General features: G+C 43.7%; 1 protein-coding gene across 1 annotated transcript in view; it reads right to left on the reverse strand.

Annotated features, from left to right (window-relative positions):
- Positions 1-23,322, reverse strand: part of LOC122558293 (thrombospondin-4-like) — a 124,684-nt gene that overhangs the window by 83,391 nt on the left and 17,971 nt on the right. The window contains exons 4-5 of the mRNA XM_043706705.1: positions 4,216-4,318; positions 1,517-1,599 (exon numbers count right to left, since the gene is read on the reverse strand). Of these exons, the coding sequence (XP_043562640.1) occupies positions 1,517-1,599; positions 4,216-4,318 (186 nt within the window). The remainder of the gene's footprint in view (positions 1-1,516; positions 1,600-4,215; positions 4,319-23,322) is intronic.

Genomic DNA, 23,322 nt, shown 5'->3' on the forward strand with positions numbered 1-23,322 from the left:
ACCTCAGATTACAACAGGATGGGCCAATGGGCTGAGAAGTGGCAGATGGAGTTTAATTCAGATAAATGCGAGGTGCTGCATTTTGGGAAAGCAAATCTTAGCAGGACATATACACTTAATGGTAAGGTCCTAGGGAGTGTTGTTGAACAAAGAGACCTTGGAGTGCAGGTTCATAGCTCCTTGAAAGTGGAGTTGCAGGTAGATAGGATATTGAAGAAGGTGTTTGGTATGCTTTCCTTTATTGGTCAGAGTATTGAGTACAGGAGTTGGGAGGTCATGTTGCAGCTATACAGGACATTGGTTAGGCCACGGTTGGAATATTGCATGCAATTCTGGTCTCCTTCCTATCGGAAGGATGTTGTGAAACTTGAAAGGGTTCAGAAAAGATTTACCAGAATGTTGCCAGTGTTGGAGGATATGTGCTATAGGGAGAGGCTGAACAGGGTGGGGCTGCTTTCCCTGGAGCGTTAGAGGCTGAGGGGTGACCTTATAGAGGTTTACAAAATCATGAGGAGCATGGATAGGATAAATAGACAAAGTCTTTTCCCTGGGGTCAGGGAATCCAGAACTAGAGGACATAGGTTTAGGGTGAGAGGGGAAAGATATAAAAGAGACCGAAGGGGCAATGTTTTCACACAGAGGGTGGTACGTGTATGAAATGAGCTGCAAGGGGAAGTGTTGGAGGCTGGTACAATTGCAACATTTAAGAGGCATTTGGCTGGGTATATGAATAGGAAGAGTTTGGAGGGATATGGGCTGGGTGCTGGCAGGTGGGACTAGATTGGGTTGGGATGTCTGGTTGGGATGGACAGGTTGGACCGACGGGCCTGTTTCCATGCTGTACATCTCTATGACTATGACTCTATGGCAGATGATAATCAACAAAGATCTTATTTAGTACATACTTCAGCTTGAACCGGAGAAATCTTATTTCCATTCATTGAAGACAATAATTAGTTGTACATTTAGAAGAACAAAATATTTAGCAAGAAATGAATAAAGAACCAAATATTAAATATCTCAATGAACACTGCCCATGTCTAAAAACAGAAGCTGGGAATTAAGATTTAGTAACAATGTATATTGAACCAGCGAAACTCATACTAAGTTGTTATGCAATAAATTGCATATTGTTTAAATCAAAACCTTTCTCATTAGACTGCCAAGTGATTTTCCTCTACTACACTAAACCAGCCATTTTGTAGATTCATATGAGGAAAGATGGTGGCATCAAATCGACCAGATGTTACCAGGGCTAAGATGACTCTGATGAGGATCCATCAATCAATAGGGAACATACAAAGTGTGTTTCTCATTGTCCAGCTCAGAAGGACAATCAGTCTAGGGAACAATAACCCAACACTGTTAAATCTGCTAGAACCAGGGGTGAAGGTTACCAGTGAGCACAACCCAGCACTTACATTGTCATGTGCTCCTTCTACAGATCTTTAGACCGAAGATACTTAATGACATCTCTTAAAGGCAAAGAGCTTTTCGAGTGTGGATTTCACATTACCTGCTGCCTGAGAAGCTGTTTCATTTCTGCAAGCAGTTGATTGAGTTGTGTCATCTGGGTGACTAAGAGTCTTCCGGTATCACCTGCAGCATAAAGAGATTTGGTTCAATATAGATTTAGATCACAAGGACAAGTTCAGACGATAGAAATTCGGGTTTTAAATAGAAACCACCTCATCCAATTTCCTCAAAGTATCTCGAGCATCATTTTTTTTTTAAGAAATAAGCTGCCCAATATCCCCATGGTGATTTTCTGTGGAAGAAAAGAGCTGAAGTTTCATTTTGGGAGCTTAGCATCAGGAGGAATTCTGAGCCTTCAGCACACACAATGTTTCCATCAGCAGGCGTCACTCAATGACCAATTAATGACTAAAGAGCATGCTTGCCATGCAATTAAGGACAGCAGACCCTGGAGGGCTCCTGACCCTGGAGGGCTAGTGAGAAGCCCATGGGACGGCACAGTGGCTCAGTGGTTAGCACTGCTGCCTCACAGCGCCAAGGACCTCGGTTTGATTCCAGCCTTGGGTGGCTGTCTGTGTAGAGTTTGCACATTCTCCCCGTGTCTGTGTGGGTTTCCTCCGGGTGCTCTGGTTTCCTCCCACAGTCCAAAGAAGTGCAGGTTAGGTGAATTGGCCATGCTAAATTGCCCATAGTGTTCAGGGATATGTAGGTTAGGTGTATTAGTCATTGGAAATGTAAAAGTAATAGGGTAGAGGAATGGGTCTGGGTGGGATACTCTTTGGAGGGTCGGAGTGGACTTATTTGGCCTAATGGCTGTTTCCACAATGTAGGGATTCTATGGACAAGTTAGCAGTATGATTTGTACCTAGTTGCTATCATGAAATAAACTATATCTTGATTAAGACCAGATCTCTTCTTGCTAGTGGTTTTCTGTTACCACAGTAGGCCCGTAAGTCAAGCAAGGCCTGTAGGTCACTTCCAGAAAATATATAATGGTGATAGCAACATGCTCGGATAGCTCATGCAACACAATGAGCAGTGGAGAGCATTCATTTTACAATGAGCAGGGGAGAGAATTCTCATCTTACAATAAGCTTCTCCTCCCTTATTTTGGATGGACATTCGATGATGAAAGCATTATATCTGGAGTACAAATCTGGGGAAAACACTATATGTGGCATTTATAATTCTCAGCGATACCTTGGATAGGAGTTATTAGAGAATTTGTCTTTAAGCATGATATATAAACTAGCAAGTAGGTCAGCCTGACAGTGTTCAGAATTGAATCCAAGACAGACTCAGTTTCAGGCAGCAAAGGTTGTAACTGGAAGACCGTCACCAGTAGTGTTCCACGGGGATCAATACCAGGCATTCTGATGTAAGGGACATACATTAATGACTTAGATATCATTCATAGTTAAGAAGTTCACAGATTATATAAAACAGGCTGACCATGAAGCTGCACACTGCATAATATCAACTGAGAGAAAGTGAGGACTGCAGATGCTGGAGAGTCAAGAGTTGAAAAGTGTGGCGTTGGAAAAACACAGCATCTGAGCAGCATGAGAATCGATATTTCAACTGACTGTTCAGATGGGCTGAAAAGTATCAAATGGAATTTCATACAGTCTGCAGAAGTGAAAGGTAATGCATTTATGGAGGACAAACAGGGCAAAGGAATACAAAGCAAATAGTAGAATTCTGAGAAGTATAGGGTAATAAAGAGACCTTAGAGTGCACAGAGCTCTAAAGGTTGCAGGATGGACAATTAAGGTGAAGAACACAATACTTTCCTTAATTACCTAAGGCCTCAAATAAAAAGTTAGGCCACAGTTACAGCACAGTAACCATATTACAGAAAGGATGAGACAAGACTGGGAAGGATTCAAAGCAGATTTATGAAGATGGTTCCAGGACTGAAAATGTTTAGGGCAAGTATTGGATAGGCTAGAATCGTTTCCTAGGAGGCTGATGGGAAATTTAAATGAGGTGCATAAATAAAAGTTACCATCATCCTATAAGGCTTCCTTTCTCATTAGAGAGAGAGAAAGACTGGATAGAGAGAGAGAGACTGGATAGAGAGAGAGAGAGAGACAGGATACAGAGAGAGAGAGGGAGACTGGATACAGAGAGAGAGAGAGAGACAGACAGGAGGGAGACTGGATACAGAGAGAGAGAGAGAGAGACAGACAAAGAGACAACGAGACAACTGGTGGTGGTTTATTTTGAGGGTCACCACACCTCAGGTGAGGGGACAGATTGTGAAGGAGAGTCCTTCATGGTAATCTCAGTGAGGGAATTGAACCCATGCTTTAAGGCATTACTTGGCATTATCCGATCAGTTTTTGAACCAACTGGGTTAATCAATTGCAGGCCTTAAACAGAATGGACTTGAAGAATCTATTTCTGTTGATGGTGGCCTGGAACCAGGGGGTCGTGGCTTTTAAGTTTTTGTATAATGTTTAGAGGGCAATTGGGTCATTTGTTTCACCCAGAGATTGATGGGGTTTGGAACACACTAACTAAAAGGGTGGGGGGTAGAGAGGGATCCCCTCTGTACATTTGGACATGCACCTTATGATTCTGTAACAAACACAGTTATGGATCAAAAACTGCATGTGAGGTTAGGCTGATTAGGTCTTCCTCAACCAGCACAGAAACAATTGCCTGTGTTTCTCTGTTCCGCTAGTAGGTATGAAACTCCTGATGCTTGTAGGTATCACCCTGTTGCCAACTTACCTGTAATACCAGCAGAATCGCTTTGTTGCAACATGCAATCCTGAAGTGCTGCCACTTTAGAGATAGGCCCTCCAAGGACAAACTTCATCTCCTCAACAGCATCCTAGAAAAAAATTATTAAATCTACAATTATATCATTTTCAGGAGTTGGATGCATCTCTACAACCAGTCTGTTACATAAAATAAGTACATTTTAAGGAATGTCCAATAAAAAGCCCTTGCAGGGTTACAAAGGAAGAGCTGGAAATGTGTTGCTGGAGAAGCGCAGCAAAGGAAGAGCAAAGGAAGAGCAATGAGTGCAGTGGGGCTAGTTGCACTAACACAGCCAGGTTAGGCTGTGTAGCCTCCTTCTGCACTCTAGGACACTATGAATTCAATTGGATTTGGGATCAGCAGAGTGGTGCAAGAGTTGGAGCAACTACAGTGACATGTATCTCGTACCAATCCTCACTTGCTTCATGATAACAAAAGGTGTCTATATTGAAGACAAAACAATGAATGCCAAGGCAGCAGGGTGATCACGGGAGTGTTGGATGGCTGGGTGGATGTGGCTGATTTTCATCATCTTGAATAGGTTTGTGAGAGTAAACAGAGAGGTAACAAAGTAAATCCACAGAGAATTTCCACAGAACAGAACCTTGGCATAAAAGCACAAGAATTAGAAATAGCTGTAGGCTAATCAGCCCCTGTAGTCTGATCCACTATTCAATGAAATCATCTGATATGTCCTTAATTCCACTTTATTGCCTCTACCCTATTCCTTTCACAATCAAAATTTTCTCTAAATGAGCCTTGAATACATTTCTGATCAACTTCGAGGCAAGTCTGCTTCATTGTTCAATAACACATTGGCTGATCCGTTAATCCTCAACTTCACTTCCCTATCTTATCTGCATACCCTCATTCCCTTCACTGATTAAACATCTATCTCAGTCTTGAATACACTTTCAGACCCAGGCTCAACAGCCTACTGTAGTAAGGAATTCTATAGATTCACCATTCACTGAGGGAATAAATTGCTCCTCATTTCTGTCTTAATCCTGAGATTTGGCCCTGGTCCTAGACTCTTTCACAAGGAGAAACAACTTCTCTACATCTACCCTGTCAAGCCCAATAAGACTCTTATTTTAATAAGGTCGCCTCTCATTCTTCTAAATTTCAATGCATAAAGACACAACCAAATCAACTTCTGTTCTTAAAACAATCACTCCACATCAGGATCTTAAAAGAAGCAGTTAGTGTGATAATTGATGCACTGATTTAGTTTTGCAAAATTCCCTAGAATCAAAGAAGGGTCCTTTAAATTGGAAATGAGCAAATTTACTCAAAAAACAAAACAGAAAGTAGGAAACTACAGGTCATCCACCATTACTCCTTATTGGAAAAGGATGGGTAGGTTATGCTTGTGTTCACTGGAATTCAGATGACAAAATTGTGACTTAATTGAAATATGTAGGATCCTGAGGGGTCTTGAAATGATGTGCGTAGACACTGTATGATTTGGAATATCTCTGTCAAATCTCCTCCCAACCTTCTCTGCTTCACCGAGACAGCACTACCTTCTCCAATCCTTCTATGTAACTGAAGTTCGACAATACCATTCTTGTGAATCTTTTCTGCACCTTCTCAAATGACTTCACAGCCTTCCTAAAACATCGTGCCCTGAAATGGACGTAATGCACCATCCAGTTAGAGTGGAATCTGTGTTTTATACAAGCTTAATATCGTTTTTTGCTTTTGTACTCTATGTCCTATTTATAAAGCCTAGCTGCTTGCTTTCTTAAATGCTCTCCTAAGCTATCCTACCTTCTGTGGTGATTTATGTACACACCTATGCTGCTACACCCATTCAGAATTGTACTTTTTATTCCACTCTCACATTCTTTCTACACAAATTAATCACTGATTACTTCCCTGCATTATGTTGCATTTGACACACTGGTCCATCCATTTTACCAACCTGCTATTGATCTTTTAAAGTTTTATATTATCTTTCACAATATTCCAATGTTTGTACTATTACCAATGTTGAAATTGTGCTCTACACACCAAGGTCTACAATAATCAGGAAGAACAGGGCTCATTACATCAAACGCTGGGGATCTCCACTATAAAGCTTCCTGCAATCCAACAAACATCCACAACCCAATTTTGCATTCATTTAGCCTTTTGGAAATCCATGCATACATAGATACATAGAGTCATGGAGATGTACAGCATGGAACCAGACCCTTCAGTCCAACCCGTCCACACCGACCAGATATCCTAACCCAATCTAGTCCCACCTGCCAGCACCCAGTCCATATCCCTCCAAACCCTTCCTATTCATATACCCATCCAAATGCCTCTTAAATGTTGCAATTGTACCAGTCTCCACCACTTCCTCTGGCAGCTCAGTCGATACACGTACCACCCTCTGCCTGAAAAGGTTGCCCCTTAGGTCTCTTTTATATCTTTCCCCTCTCACCCTAAACCTATGCCCTCTAGTTCTGGACTCCCCGACCCCAGGGAAACGACTTTGCCTATTTACCTGATCCATGCCCCTCATAATTTTGTACATCAACAGCATTACTGCGCAGTACATGCTCAGTAGCAGCAGCGTCTACTATCTACAGTATGCACTGCAGAAAGTCATCAAGGATCCTTTGACAGCATTTTCCAAACCCACAGCCATCTAGAAGGACAAGGGCAGAAGATAGATGGAACATCACCACAAGCAAGTTCCTCCCCAAGCCACTCAACTTGGAAATATATCACTGTTCCTTCACTGTCATTGGGTCAAAATTCTAATGGCATGTAGATCCATCTTTTGTACATGGACTGCACAAGTTCAAGAAAGCAGCTCACCACCACCTTCTCATGGGCAACAACGGATAGGCAATAAATGCTGGTCCAGGCAGTGACATCCACATCCCATGAGTGAATAAAAAAACAACCCTCATTAAACTTTACTGCTCCGTCATTGAAGAACCCCAGCAAGTTAGTTAAACATGATTTATCCTTAACAAGAGAGTGCTGGCACATCTTATATCTGACATTTACATAAAGGACCATTGACTTCCAGACCACTTAGGCTAAAATGACAGACCTATAGTTGTTAGGCTTACCTTTATACCCTTCTTCCAACAAAGGTGTAACATTGGCAATTTTCCAGGCTTTTGTCTCCATTCTTGAGTGTAAGGGAGATTGGAAAATTATGGCCAGTGCCTCCACAATTTCCACTCTCACTTTCCTTAATATCTGTAGCTGCATTTCATCTGGTCCTGGTGCCTTATACATTTTAACTACAAGCAGCTCCTCAGTATCAATTTAAATTCTTCAAGTGTCTGGAATAGCTCATCTTTCACTAAGATTGGGCAACAGGGTTTTCCTTCATAAAGACAGACTGAAAGCTTTTGCTTAATACTTTAGCCACATCTTCTGAATTCATGCATGTATCCTCTTTATAGTCCCTCCTTTTACCATTTATATGCTTGTAGAGGATTTTGGGATTCCTTTTCCTGGCAGCTGCTAGTGTCTTCTCATTCACTCTCTTTATTTTGACAAATCCCCTGGAAACTTTTACATTTAGCCTGTTTTCTGTTTTATTAACTGACAATCTATGATAAGCACACTTCATTTTCTTCACTTTATTTGCTATCACTTCCATCATCCAGGAAGCTCTGGATTTGTTTGCCTGGTCTTTCCCCTTGTTAAGAGTATATTTTGACTCTACCCAGACTATCCTTTCTTCACAAGTTGCCTGTTACTACTATGCTTTAATTTGTTTAATTCGTTTATAGATGTGGGTGTCAATGGCTAGGTCAGTATTTATTGCCCATTCCTAATTACCCACAGGGCAGTTAAGAGTTAACCATGTTGGTCTGGGTTTGGAGTCATATGTAGGCCAGACTAAGCAAGAACAGCAGCTTGCTTCTCTAAAAGGCATTAGTGAATCAGATAGGCTTCCCCAACAATTGGCAACAGTTTCACGGTCATTAATAGATTCTTAATTCCAGATTTTTATTTAGACTGATTTCAAATGACACCATCTGCTCTGGCCGGATTCAAACCTGTGTCCCGCAGAACATTCCCCATTCCTCTGAATCAATAGGTCTAGCAATAATACCACCTGGACATCTCCTTTCCAACCTTCACTGTACATTCACCAAATTTTGTTCCTTTGTTTCCCAAAATAAAAATAGATCTATTTTAAAGAGAATCCTGAGGCCTGGCAACAATCAGGGTAGGAGATGTTTACAAGGGTATCATTTTCCTAGTGTATACTACAGGAAAGTGAGGCAATGACATCACCTGGTGGCAGCAAGTAAAAGTGCAATGTTATGTTATAAATTTCTCTACAACATAACAACCATACAATCATAAAAGGTCATCCTATGAAAAATTGGTTTAACTTTGTTATTTTTAAATGGTACTTTATTTTATGCTCGATCATCTGAAATGCATGTTATAGTTAGGCCTTCATACAAGTTACTGATTCTGTTAGACCCCCCAGAAAATGATGAGAAAAAGATGAAGGATTGTAACTTTCTAGAATTAGAATTAGCTTATTGTCACATGGACTCACATGAGTGCAGTGGAAGGTTTACAAGTCACCACTTACCAGCACTTGGGTACGAAGGATTTTTAAGTACAAATTCTGAGTGGGAAAAATTAAAAGAAGAAAGAAAGAAAAAGTCCAGCAATAAATTAGAAAAATAGACAAATAAGAGTTCAGAATAACAGTCCTTCCAACCCAGACCCCGTGGGGCTACACCTTGAGGCTTGGCGTGCCAGGAGGTTGAGTCCACATTGAGGCTGGGAGCTTGAGTCCACGCTGAGGCCAGGAGGCTGAGTCTGTGCTCAGGACGGGTGTTCGAATCCGCACTGAGGCCAGGAGGCTGAGTCCTTGTTGAGGCCAGGAGTTTGAGTCCACACTGAGGCCAGGAGTCTGAATCTGGGCTGAGTCTGGGAGTTCATGTTCATGCTGAGGCCAAGAGTTTGAGTCCTTGTCAAGGCTGCGAGTCTAAGTCTGTGCTGAGGGCGGGAGTTTGAGTCCATGCTGAGGCCAGGAGGCTGAGTCTGTGCTGAGGCCGGGCGTTCGAGTCCGCACTGAGGCCGGGATGCTGAGTCTGTGCTGAGGCCGGGAGTTCGGTTCTGCGCTGAGGCCGGGAGTTCATGTCCGCGCTGAGGCCGGGAGTTCATGTCCGTGCTGAGGCAAGGAGTTTGAATCCATGCTGAGGCCAGGGGTCCATATTGGCTTTCACCCCAGACATTGCCAATACTACAAGAGGATGGGAGGTCATAGAATCATAGAGATGTATAGAATGGAAATAGACCCTTCAGTCCAAACTGTCCATGCCGACCAGATATCTCAACCCAATCTAGTCCCACCTGCCAGCACCGAGCCCATATCCCTCCAAACCCTTCCTATTCTGTACCTCTTATGCTCACATCAAATAATTTATGTATATGACAAAAAGTAGAGGACCCAGCACTGATCTTTGTGTCACTCCACTGGTCACAGGCCTTCAGTCTGAAAAACAACCCTCCACCACCACCCTCTGTCCTCTACCTTTGAGCCAGTTCTGTATCCAAATAGCTAGTTCTCCTTGTATTCCGTGAGATCAAACCTTGCTAATCAGTGTCCCATGGGGAACCTTGTCGAATGCCTTACTGAAGTCCATCTAGATCACATCTACTGCTCTGCTCTCATCAATCCTCTTTGTTACTTCCTCAAAAAACTCAATCAAGTTTATGAGACATGATTTCCCACGCACAAAGCCATGTCGACTATCCCTAATCAGTCCTTGCCTTTCCAAATACATGTACATCTAGTCCCTCAGGATTCCCTCCAACAACTTGCCCAACACTGACGTCAGGCTCACTGGTCTATAGTTTCCTGGCTTGTCCTTACCACCCTTCATAAACAGTGGCACCATGTTAGCCAACCTCCAGTCTTCTGGCACTTCAAATGTGACTATCGATGATACAAATATCTCAGCAAGAGGCCCAGCAATCACTTCTCTAGCTTCCCACAGAGTTCTAGGGTACACCTGATCAGGTTCTGGGGATTTGTCCACCTTTATGTGTTTCAAGACATCCAGCACTTCCTCCTCTGTAATATGGACATTTTTAAAGGTGTCACCATCTATTTACTTACATTCTATATCTTCCATATCCTTTTCCACAGTAAATACTGATGCAAAGTATTCGTTTAGTATCTCCCCCATTTTCTACGGCTCCACACAAAGGCTGCCTTGCTGATCTTTGAGGGGCCCTATTCTCTCCCTAGTTACCCTTTTGTCCTTAATATATTTGGAAAAACCCTTTGGATTCTCCTTAATTCTATTTGCCAAAGCTATCTCATCTTCCCTTTTTGCCCTCCTGATTTCCCTCTTAAGTATGCTCCTACTGCTTTCATACTCTTCTATGGATTCATTCGATCTATCCTGTCTATGCCTGACATATGATTCCTTCTTTTTCTTAACCAAACCCTCAATTTCTTTGGTCATCCAGCATTCCCTATACCTACAAGCCTTTCCTTTCACACTAACAGGAATATACTTTATCTGGATTCTCATTATCTCATTTCTGAAGGCTTCCCATTTTCCACCCGTCTCTTTACCTATGAATATTTGCCCCAATCAGCTTTTGAAAGTTCTTGCCTAATATCGTCAAAATTGGCCTTCCTCCAATTTAGAACTTCAACTTTTAGGTCTGGTCTATCCTTTTCCATCGCTGTTTTAAATCTAATAGAATTATGGTTACTGGCCCCAAAGTGCTCCCCCACTGACACCTCAGTCACCTGCCCTGCCTTATTTCCCAAGAGTAGGTAAAAAGATAACGAGAAAAAATATCGTGATGGGGGAGAAAAAAACAAAAAGAAACGGACAGAGTGGAGGAGCTCCATTGACAAATCCGCAACAGGAACGTTTTGAACACACAAAGCTCTCGTCCTGGTTGAAATTGGACTCTCAGCCCCATCTGGATGAAGCCAGTGAGCAGGGGACGCCGACTGGGTCTCCTGATACAGCACAGCACCCAGGGTGTAGGAATTATAGAGCTGACTGACACACAGTTTAGACAGAAGGTATCAGAGACAAAGCCAAAAGGGACCGATGCCAATGGTTTTCTTCAATAATTTGGATCAACGGAAAAGAATAAAGGAAAGATTTGTATTTATAAAGCACCATGCAAAACCTCAGCAGATCCCAGGCTCTCACCTTGGAGAGGATTGGGATCAGAAATTTCTTTGGGGCAGATTTTGTGGAGTTTGGGTTATCTGCCTCCTCTGAGCTAAAAGTCATGATCAGCATCATGTGATATGAAATTTGGCTGCTTCACAGCTGTGGAGGTGTCCATAATTAGATTAGAGTAAGACTTCGATTCCACAGTGCCAGGTAAGTCCCAGTCTAGGGGAACTGTCAGACAATCTCATAGACCAGCAGCTGTAGCACCATAAGAGAGTAGCTTTCACCACTTGGATTACAAGCAGTCCCGAGGAAGAAATGAAGATGTCTCCTAGACTTAGATAAGGGTGGACTTTGGATTTGCACAGATGGTAGATTCCATTGAGGTGAGGCATGGGAGAGTGCCGGAGGCAGAGAGGAAATTCATGGGGGGAAGGGACAAGGGAGAAGGAAAACTTTTTTGGCAGTGTGATCAAATAAAGTGCATTCTAATGATTGCACTAGAGAGGTTACAGAGGAGATTTACCAGGATAGTTCCTGAGTTGAACTATGAAGAAAGATTGGATAGACTGGGGTTGTTTTACTTGGAACAGTGAAAGTTGAGAGGGGTCCTGGTAGTGGTGTATAAGATTATGAGGGGCAAAGATAGAGTGGACAGGTAAACACTATTAGAGGTGGTCAATACCGAGGCAGCTTGGATTTAAGCTAAAATATAGAAGGTAGGAGGAGAGTTGAGGAGAAAGTTTTTCACTCAGTGGGTGGCAGGAGTCTGGAACCCTGTTATCTGAATGAGTCATGATGTGGAGGAGTTGGTATTGGACTGGGGTGGACAAAGTTAAAAATCACACAACACCAGGTTATAGTCCAACAGGTTTATTTGGAAGCTCTAGCTTTCGAAGCATGGACCGCGCTCCGAAAGCTAGTCCTTCCAAATAACCTGCTGGACTATAACCTGGTGTTGTGTGATTTTTAACTTTGTCTGAATGAGTGTTTGAGTCAGAAATGTTTGCAACATTTCAGCAACTTTTAGATATTCACTTCCATTGCAATAGGGCTATGGGTCAAATGCTCGAAAATAGGATTAGTGTTGTCAAACCTTTGTTACTTGACGTGAACATGATGGGCCATATAGCCACCTCCAGTGCTGTAATGTGAATTGGAAATTGGCTTAGCAGTAGGAGACAGAGGGCAGTGATAGAAGACTGTTTGTGTTACTGGAGGCCTGTGAACAGTGGTGTACCACAGTGATCAGTGCTGGCTCCCCCAATGTTTGTGAAGTTCATAAACAATGCAGATGAGAATGTGGCGGGTGGGGTGATAAGGACGTTTACAGATGACACAAAGATTGACCAGGTGGTTGACAGCAATGTCGAAGGTCTTCCAAAGTGCACTTTGATAGAGTAACAGACAGAGAGGTATGTCATGAATGGTAGGACACTAGGAAGCTCAGAGGAACAGAGGGATCTTGGGGTGCTTGTCCACAGATCTCTGAAGGTGGCAGGACAGGTTAATATGGTGGATAAGAAGGGGTGCCTTTATCAGACAAAGTATAGATGATAGAAGCAAGGACGTTATGTTGGAGTTGTACAAGAGTTTGGTTAGGCACAGTTGGGGTACTGAGTGCAGTTCTGGTCACCACGCTACAGAAAGGACGTAATTGCCCTGGAGGAGGTACAGACAGAGATTTGTCAGAATGTGGTCTGGAATGGAAAGTTTAGCCATGAGGCTTGATAAGCCTGAGTTGTTTTCTTTAGGGCAGAGAAAGCTGAGAGCGGACCTGCTCGAGGTCTATAAGATTATGACAGGTATGGACATGGTGGATAGGAACAAACTGTTCCCTTTAGTTGAAAGGTCGACAAGGGAATATAATTTTAAGGTGAAGGGTAGGAAGTTTTTAGGGGATTTGAGGAAAACATTTTTCCCCAGAAGGTCTGGAATGCATAGCCTAGGAGGGCAGTTGAGGCAGGAAACCTCACGACCTTTAAAAAGGTACTTGAGCATTTGAGATGGCATAAATCCAGGGCTATGGGGCGAGTGTAAATTTACTAGGAGAAAGTGAGGACTGCAGATGCTGGAAATTAGAGTCGAGAGGGTGGTGCTGGAAAAGCACAGTAGGTCAGGCAGTATCCGAGAAGCAAGAGAATCGACATTTCGGGCATAAGCCCTTCATCAGGAATGAGACTTGTGAGCCAGAAGCCGGAGAGATAAATGGGACGGAGGTGGAGTGGGGTGGGGTTTGGGGGTTTGGGGGGGTGCGGAATGGGAAGGTAGCTGAGAATGCAATAGGTAGACGAAGGTGATGGAGAAGGTGATAGGTCAGACAGGAGGATGGAGCGGATAGATGGGAAAGATGATGGACAGGTCAGGAGGACGATGCCTGAGTTGGAGGTTTGGGACTGGGATAATGTGGGGGAGGGGAAATGAAGAAACTTTTGAAATCCACATTGATCCCGTGTGGCTGCAGGGTCCCAAGGTGGAAGATGATGTGTTCTTCTACCAGGTGTCAGGTGGTTAGAGTTTGGCGACAGAGGAGTCCCAAGACCTGCATGTCCTTGATGGAGGGGGAAGGGGAGTTGAAGTGTTCAGCCACAGGGCAGTGGGGTTGGTGGGTGCAGGTGTCCCAGAGATTTTCTCTGAAATGATCTGCAAGGAGGCATCCTGTTTCCTGCATAGGAGACCACATCGGGTGCAATGGATACAGTAGATGACATTGGTGGAGGTACAGGTAAATTTCTGTCAGATGTGGAAGGATCCCTTTGGGGTCTTGGGTGCAGGTGAGGGGAGTGATATGGGTGCAGATTTTGCACTTCCTCCGGTGGCAGGGGAAGGTGCCAGGAGAGAGGTGTTGCTGGTGGGGGTGTGTGGACCTGACGAGAGAGTTGTGGAGGGAATGGTCTTTTCGGAACACTGATAGAGGTGGGGAGGAAAAAATATATCTGGTGGTGGGGTCTGTTTGTAGATGGCAGAAATGATGGAGGATGATGCGATGTATACAGAGGTTAATGGGGTGGAAGGTGAGGACCAGGGGAGTTCTGTCCTTCTTGTGTTGGGAGAGGTCAGGTTCAAGGGGGTGGCGCAGGAAGTGGAGGAGATGCGTTGGAGGGCATTGTCAACCATGTGGGAAGGGAAATTGCGATCTTGGAAAACGGTCATCTGGGATTTCCCCCAACCCCAACCCCAACCCCACCCCTTCCATTTATTTCTCAGCCACCCCTGGCTCACAAGCCTCATTCCTGATGAAGGACCTATGCCCGAAATGTCGATTCTCCTGCTCCTCGGATGCTGCCTGACCTGCTGTGCTTTTCCAGCACCACACTCTCACTAGTGTAAATTTAGAACAGTTTAGTCAGTACAGACTCGATGGGCCAAAGGGCCTCATTTAATCTATACTGATTGTACAATTCTTCCTTCCTGCCAGCAAACGCTGCTGGATTGCTCGCCTTGCCCTCCCTCACCCTCCCATGGGCAAACTATTTTGGCGGAGGCAGAATGAAGCCCTTTCTTAGGGGCCTGAATAACCCTCAGGGCAGGTGAGCTGCCTGACAGCTTATCCCCTCCTTTAATAGGGGGAACAGGTCAGAGGAGTGGCCAGGAAAGTAGTGGGTTAGCGAGACTCTACATGTCCCCCACAAAGTCCAACTACAGCAGACGTGGAATAGGTGAGGGGAGTCACCACTTGTGTTTGAAATTACAATTCAATAGAATAAAGCAACTTTGGCACAACTCCAAACTTATAAAAAACTTTTGAAAGTTGACTGAAACTGTAACAGGGCACTGACACTCGGAGTGCCTGAGCTGAATAATAAGCAGGCTATTATCTCAGATTTCAGATGATGTGAGTGAACCACCTGAGCTTGGCTAGCATGCTTCAGTCCTTCTGAACAGCTTGACTGTGCTACAGTCTTTTTGCATTGTCATTTCATATGTTTCCAATCCCAATCTGTCATCTGGAAATGGTAATCGGTGAATTATTATTCATGTCGCATATTGCTATTTATGACCTATTAAAAATAAGGAACAACATTAGGAATCTGTTTCCAACTTCCAGACGTTCATGTTTAGAGCAGTAATTACTGCTGATTACTGCCCACAAGGAGAATCACCCTGGTCAAATAAATCGCAGCTGGATTTACTGCCAGCCGTAAACTAAAACACCCAATCAGAATATTCACAGAGAAAGATGTCTATTTAATAAGCAGGAAATGAGACTTTAATCTGAATAAGATAACAGGCTATTTCATCCAGTCCTGCTGATCAGAAACTTAAAGGTCCCAATCATCAAAAGCTCACTTCCCGTGGTCAAAGACAATATGGCTGGTTGGTTTGTGATGCAGAGATACCAACAGCCTGACTTCAATTTCCACACTGGCTGAGGTTACTATGTAGGCCCCTCCTTCTCAACCTCTCCCCTCACACGAGGTGTGATGACTCTCAGGTTAAACCATCACCAGTCGTCTCTCTTGAATGAGAGAGCAGGCCTATGGTCCGATAAGACTATAGTGACTTTATTTTTAAGGCAATATGTCTAGTGGGTAAATAAATTCACAAGGGTCAGTTTTTCCAGTCAAGGGACTGGTCTCTGGGCCACCTACAATTGAAAAGAGGCCACGAGGAGATTAGCCTTTGAACACATGAACCATCAGGAGCAATGCCTGGGAGAGAGGGCTGCATTCTCTTCCTCCAGCATAAGAGAGGAAGAACACTCACCAATGGCAAAGAGCAGCTGTTGAAAGTGTAATCACTCTGAGGACATCTGGTGGGTGTGAGAGTGAGAATCTGTGTGTATGTGTATGTGAGAGTGCGTGTGAGCATGTGTGTGTGAGAGAGTGAGTGTAAATGTGTATGTGTGTGTAAATGTTAATGTGAGTGTATGTGAGTACATATGTGTGTGAGTGAGTGTGAATGTGAATGTGTGTGTGTGAGTGGGAGAGTGAATGTGCGTGTGAGTGTGAGTACGTGTGAATATTAATGCGTGTGTGAGTTTGTGTGTGAGTGTGATTGTGTGTGTAAGAGAGACAGTGTGTGTGGTCTTTGTATGTGTGTGCGTGTGTTTGTGTGTGTGAGAGAGAGAGAGAAACAGAGGGAGTGAGTGAATGCAAATGTGAGTGTAAGTGTTTAAGGCAGGGGGAAGGGGTGCTTAAAGCTGTGGGTGTAGTGGTCTGGCCCTATAAACAGCAGTGTGTGTGGGGAAATTCAATCAGGGCACAGCAAGAGTTGAGTGAAGAGACTCTGAAGAGCTGCTCCTCCAAACACAGGCTGGTCCTCTCTCTGTACTCCCTGTGGTCTGCAGAACCATGCGACTGAGCATCAGGGGGGCCCAGGAGGAGTCACTTACACAGGCTGGCTCTAGGCTGGAAGACAGAAGGGGAAAATGACAAAAAGGGAAAGAAGGGATTAAGAGGGAGGGAGAGAGGGGGTTGAGCAAGAGGGAGGGAGAATGGGTAGAAGAGAGTTTGGGGGAGAGAGAGACAGAGAGAGAGAGAAAGAGAGAGACATGGAAGTCAGACAGTGAGAGAGAGGGGGTGGGGTAAAAGGCTGAGAGTGAAAATACAAGAGAGAGTGTAGAGGCTATATAGCAATAGTCCATTCAACCTTTCCAGCCTGTTCTGTCATTCAACAGGAACATCGCTTATCTGTTGCCCAACTCCATGTGTGCATCTCTTAATACCTTTGTTAACAAAAAGGTATCTCAGACATAAAATTAATAACATTAATGACTGATTGAGCAAAGGTTTGTCAGGGGTGTGAAAAAGAGTAGCAAGGAATAAGGGGTGAAAAACAGGAAAATCACTAGGGGCCATGATTTTTCTCCCTGGCCCAGACCAGAAACTCTTAATAAGAGATCACAAATAGAATCACAGAATCATAGAAAGAAAACGTTAATCCCAGCAGTTGTGAGCTTTAAGAGGCTCTGACACAAACGTTATCAAGCTGTTTCCTGGAAGTAATTGAAGAGAGGGTGTTACATCAATGCTGATATCACACACGATGTAATACTAATGAGGTTTAAAAATTTTCTTCATTCTTTCCATTGATCAAACTGGGGATACCTAGGTTCAAGCATCACTGTTACAGATACATGCAAACACACAGAAATTCAGACTTCTATACAAACGTCTTACAGTGATCGACCTTCATGCTAACCTACACCCTCCCCACATAAAGAACATGATCACTGGTGGATGCCAAACTGAAGAAGTCAATCCACATTCAAAGTGTTACAGGGCAATTATCCTAACAGAGTCCAGGCTGGGAATGATAAATAATGGGCCAGTCATCAAAACATGAAAACATCACCAGGACCAATGCTGTTAGAAAAATGTATAACATGACTGATGAGCAACTTCATCAATTTGACTACAGTAGTCCTAAATGCTACTTTTGATTCTTTCATATTGGTAGCTTACTGTGAATTATTAATGTATCAGGAAAGCAGAGGGACATGAATATACATGGACTGGCAGCAACTGTGTCCAGCAAGGGATTAATCTCCAAACAACTTCATGGTGAAAGTTTGCACATTCTTCAAATGTGATGTCAATCTAGTCGCTGTGACCATGTTAAATTATTCTTCCTCAACCTCTCTGCATTATTTGTCCTCTTCCAACACTCGCTCTACAGGGACTAACACAGTTGGACTTAAGTTTTGTATTAGTATTTCTATCTAGAATCAAAGAATCCCTACATTGTGGTAGCAGGCCATTCAGCCCATCAAGTTCACACCAGCCCCCTGAAGAGAATCCAACCAAGACTCACATCCTACCCTATCCCTGTAGCTCTGCATGGCCAATCCACCTAACCAAAGCAGCTTTGGATTGTAGGAAGAAACCAGAACATCCGGAAGAGCAAGGGAGACACAGGGAGTATGTGCAAAGTCTACATAGAGGTTTGCCCAAGACTGGAATAGAACCCAGGTTCTTGGCGGTGAGGCAGTGATGCTAGCTAACCACTGAGTCACCATGCTGACCTGTCACTGCTAAAGCATCTCTAACAATCATATTCTTCTCATCTCTGCATCTGGAGAGGCGACAGATCTAACCTTAGCTCCTGTCCTTTCTCCATCTACAAGCTGTCCTTGATGATTTTGTCCCACTGATCTAGGGGCACATTTCACAAACAGTCTACAGACTCCCAGCTCTGAGAGTGTGTTGCTGGAAAAGCACAGCAGGTCAGGCAACATCCAAGGAGTAGGAAAATTGACGATTCAGGCTGGATCTCTCCATCAGGATGAAGGGCTCCGGCCTGAAACTCAATTTTCCTGATCTCCAGCATCTGCAGACCTCTATCTCTGAGACTTTCAGCTCTGTCTTTCTGTCACTTGTCTCAATCTCTCCAATTGTTTTCTGTTAGATGTCTAACATTGGGGCTTGGATGAGAATGAAATTCTTCATGTTAAACATGTGTCAACACCAAACTTGGCCAATTTTTCCACGGAATGGCAATCTCATGCAGTTTGCCACTCGACCCCTTCCATGTTTCTGGGAGGAGATATTGCTCAGGGTCATTCCAAAATGGAAATCAGTACTTCCAACGTACCAAACCGTCAGAACAAGGCAAACCATGCCCTATCTTCAAAGCAGTCAGCTGCTATATTCTGACATTTAAAGTTTCTGACAGCCATTTGGACAGTTGCTATCAAAAAATAAGTACGTAAGTGGTATTGAGAGAGTATTGAGAGAGTAGGGTGACAGGTAAGTAGAATGCCAGGTGGGTTTGATGTCAGGATCCAAAGTCATTCACATTCCAATTGAGTAGGATGCCAGTCGGTGTGATGCTAGATGAGTAAGGAGGATGCCAGCTCAGTAGGGTGTCAGCTGAGAAAGGTGCCCAATGAGTATGGTATGGCCACCAGATAGAATATTTAACAAGAAGTAGTCAGACAACAGAATGCTCTTGGGTGTTAATTAGAACATTGAACAATACAACACAATACAGGCCATTCGGCCCACGATGTTGTGCCGAGTATATATCTTAATCTAAGATCAATCTAATTGACACACCTCTCAATTTACTGCCATCCATGTGCTTGTCCAGCAGTCACTTAAAATGTCCCTAATACCTGAGTCTACTATCACCACTGGCAGCGCATTCCACACAACCACCACTCTCTGTGTAAAGAACCTACCTCTGACATCTCCCCATACCTTCCTCCAATCACCTTAAAATTATGATCCCTTATGACAGCTATTTCTGCTCTGGGTAAAGGTCTCTGGCTATCTACGCTATCTATGCCTCTCATTACCTTGTACACCTCTCAATTACCTCTCTTCCTTCTACTCTCCAGTATGAAAAGCCTTAGCTCACTCAACTTCTCTTTATAGGACAGACCCTCCAAACCAGGCACCATCCTAGTAAATCTCCTCCGCACCCTTTCTAAAAAGTGTTCACATCCTTCCTATAATGAGGTGAGCAGAACTGGACACAATATTCTAAGTGTGGTCTAACCAGGGTTTTATAGAGCTGCAGCAAAATCTTACGGCTCTTAAACTCAATCCCCCTGTTAATGAAAGCCAAAATACCATATGCCTTCTTAACAACCCTATCAACTTGGGTGGAAACTTTGAGGGATCTATGTACATGGATCCCAAGATCCCACTGTTCCTTCACACTGCCAAGATCCTGTCTTTAACCCTATATTCAGCATTCAAATTCGACCTTCCAAAATGAATCAATTTGCATTTATCCAGGTTGAACCCCATCTGCCACTTCTCAGCCCAGCTCCGTATCCTGTCAATGTCTTAGTGTTGAGGGCTGCGCAGGCAACAACATCTACAACTCCACCAACCTTTGTGTCATTGGCAAATTCACTAACCCACCCTTCCACATTTCATCCAAGTCATTTATAAAAACTATATTAAGCAGCGGCCCAAGATCAGATCCCTGCGGGATACTGCTGGTCACCAACCTTGAGGCGGACTATTTTCCATCCATTACCACTTTGCTGTCTTCTTTCATCCAACCAATTCTGTATCCAGACAGCCAAATTTCCCTGTATCCCATACTTCCTAACTTTCTGAATGAGCCTACCATAGGGAACTCTCTCAAATGCCTTATTGAAATCCAAATATACCACATCCACTGCTTGACCTTCATCAACTTGTCTCGTCACATCCTCAAATAACGCTTGTGAGGCATGACCTGCCCCTCACAAAGCCATGCTGAATACCTTTAATCAAACCATGTTTTTCCAAATAGTCATAAATCCTATCTCTCAGAATTTTTTCCAGTACCTTGCTTATCACAGAATACTGACTAGTCTGTAATTCCCAGAGATTTCCCTATTCCCTTTCTTAAACAAAGGAACAACATTCGCCTCCCTCCAATCATCTGGTAGTACTCCCAAGGAGAGGGAGGTTGCAAAGATCATCGCCAGACCTGCAGCCAACTCATTCCTTGCTTCCCATAGTAACATTGGATATTTCTGGTCCGGTCCTGAAGACATATCTATCAGAATGTCATCCTGATGAAGAGTTTATGCTTGAAACGTCAACACTCCTGCTCCTCAGATGCTGCCTGACCAGCTGTGCTTTTCCAGCACCACACTTTTTGACTCTGATCTCCAACAACTGCAGTCCTCACTTTCTTCAAAATGGCCATCAGTGTGTCTGGTAGCTCGAGCAACTCAGCAAACAACCAATCCAGTAGTAGCTAAGACTACTTAGACTAGACTGTTTAGACTACTTACAGTGTGGAAACAGGCCCTTCGGCCCAACAAGTCCACACCGACCCGCCGAAGCGCAACCCACCCATACCCCTACATCTACCCCTTACCTAACACTACTGGCAATTTAGCATGGCCAATTCACCTGACCTGCACATCTTTGGACTGTGGGAGGAAACCGGAGCACCCGGAGGAAACCCACGCAGACACGGGGAGAATGTGCAAACTCCACACAGTCAGTCACCTGAGGCGGGAATTGAACCCGGGTCTCTGGCGCTGTGAGGCAGCAGTGCTAACCACTGTGCCACCGTGCCGCCCTTAGATTCCCTTCCACTAAGATTCCCTTCCACTCCTCCTTGCCACCTATCGGATTCCTCCCATTGATCGACCAGGTCATATTCTCTACCTCTCTTCATCTATCCCCACTTCACCACCCTGTCCCCGTCACCCCCAATTTCTGCAGCTCCCTTTACACCCACCCTCAGTTGTGGAGAAGGGTTACATCCAAAACGTTGACTTCTCTACCTCTGCTACTTGGCTTGCTGTGTTCTTCCAGCCTCCTGCTTGTCCACCTTGGTTTCCAGCATCTGCAGTTGTTTTGTCTCTATGTAGATTAGTCTCCCATTCCCAGTGAATCATTATCATCCTGACTACTCCCAGCCATCTGCTCTGCCACTGACAGGGGAACTGGCAGAGTGGATGATGAGGGAGCAGCAATTCCATCATCCTAACAAATGCTATAGATGCCTCTCCCATAGAAGCCCAGCTATTCCCCCTAAAGTTCTCCCAGTCTTTGTGAGAACAGAGTTCTTTCCCGAATCACTGAACTTTACCCAATGATTAATAGTCTTTACTTCATGGGATAAGATTGCTATGGAAACAGGAATTCATTAGGATTTTAAAGGTTAGACATGCTGTGATTTTAGCACACATTACAGGAGTGATTTTATGCATATGGTCAGATAGCAGGGAAACCTTGCACACATTTAAAAATCAGCCGTATTTGTTAATGTGTATATAAGTTTAACTTATTATAAATCTCAGATAGAGTGGGCATTTCATATACGTTTTGAACTCTAATTTCCATTGTGAAGTTTGAATTCCAGCAACCTGGCATTATTAATGAGAGAACACCCCTGTGATTTTTACATTCATAGTATAGTGTTAGGATGTGTCAGGAGCACTCTGATGTCAGACGTAGCCCTGCAAGATGTGTGATCTGTAATCTCAAACAAACAGAACATAAGCAGAGTCAGATCCTTCTCCATTCATAAAGGTTAGAGACTGAAAATGGAGCACACTGGGCTCCTTGGAATTTGAGGAAGTCTAATGCTCCCTTCTCTAACTTTGGGAAAATGCTAAGGACACTGATGTAAAGAAACTCTGGCATTTCTCTGATAGAGTTTCGTACAGTAATCGAGATCTCTCACTGCTATAAGCTGCTGCAACCTGGAAGGAAGTTGTTGTAGAAGGTTAAAGGTCAAGATGACCTTGACAACCATGGGGAGTGCTCTCCATTTCTTTCCTTGGATGGAAGCTCCACTTATGATTGAAGTAGGTGACAGTGTTCAGTGATGGTCACCTTGGGGAAACGCCAACTGGCATGGAGACAGTAGATAGCCAACAGCTTTTCCCCCATATTCAATGAGAGACCATAGGCTTAAGGTGAGAGGGAAGAAATACAAAAGGGTCCAGAGAGAAACATATATGACCTTCACCATATGGCATCTCAAACCTTGCACCCAGTAAGTGTCCTGGATCCAAACCCCAAGGTATGCCTTACATCTTCAAAGGGGCACACTGAAAGTGAAAGAAATGTTCTTAATTCTAATTTGCTCTCACCAGGTCTACTCTGCACATTGGGATTCACATTCCAAGGCTATCAAAATTCCTCTTCGGTGGAGGCAGCTATTGATTATACATGGTCAGCTGCCTCTATAAAGCAGAAGTCTTGACTCAACCCCATATTTATCCCTATGAAAATGGGAAATGATGTGTTTAAGCTTGGGACTTGTGAATTCCAGAATTGTCTACCATTTTGTAATTTGAGAGCCTCTCCATTATGGAACAAATCAGTTGTTGAATGGAGAAAATGGGCAAATACATCCAAGTGTAAGCCAGCTGTCAATAAGGAAAAGCCATCATGTGGTAGTTGAGAACTTGAAAAAAAAATTCAACCCTTCTGCCGATTAGTGTCATGAGTTGTGAGGTGGACTTTTCTGGAATTTAGAAGAATGAGGGGAACACATCGAAACCTATAAAGCTCTAACAGGA

The sequence above is a fragment of the Chiloscyllium plagiosum genome, chromosome 2 (assembly GCF_004010195.1).
Source record: "Chiloscyllium plagiosum isolate BGI_BamShark_2017 chromosome 2, ASM401019v2, whole genome shotgun sequence".
NCBI lineage: Eukaryota > Metazoa > Chordata > Chondrichthyes > Orectolobiformes > Hemiscylliidae > Chiloscyllium > Chiloscyllium plagiosum.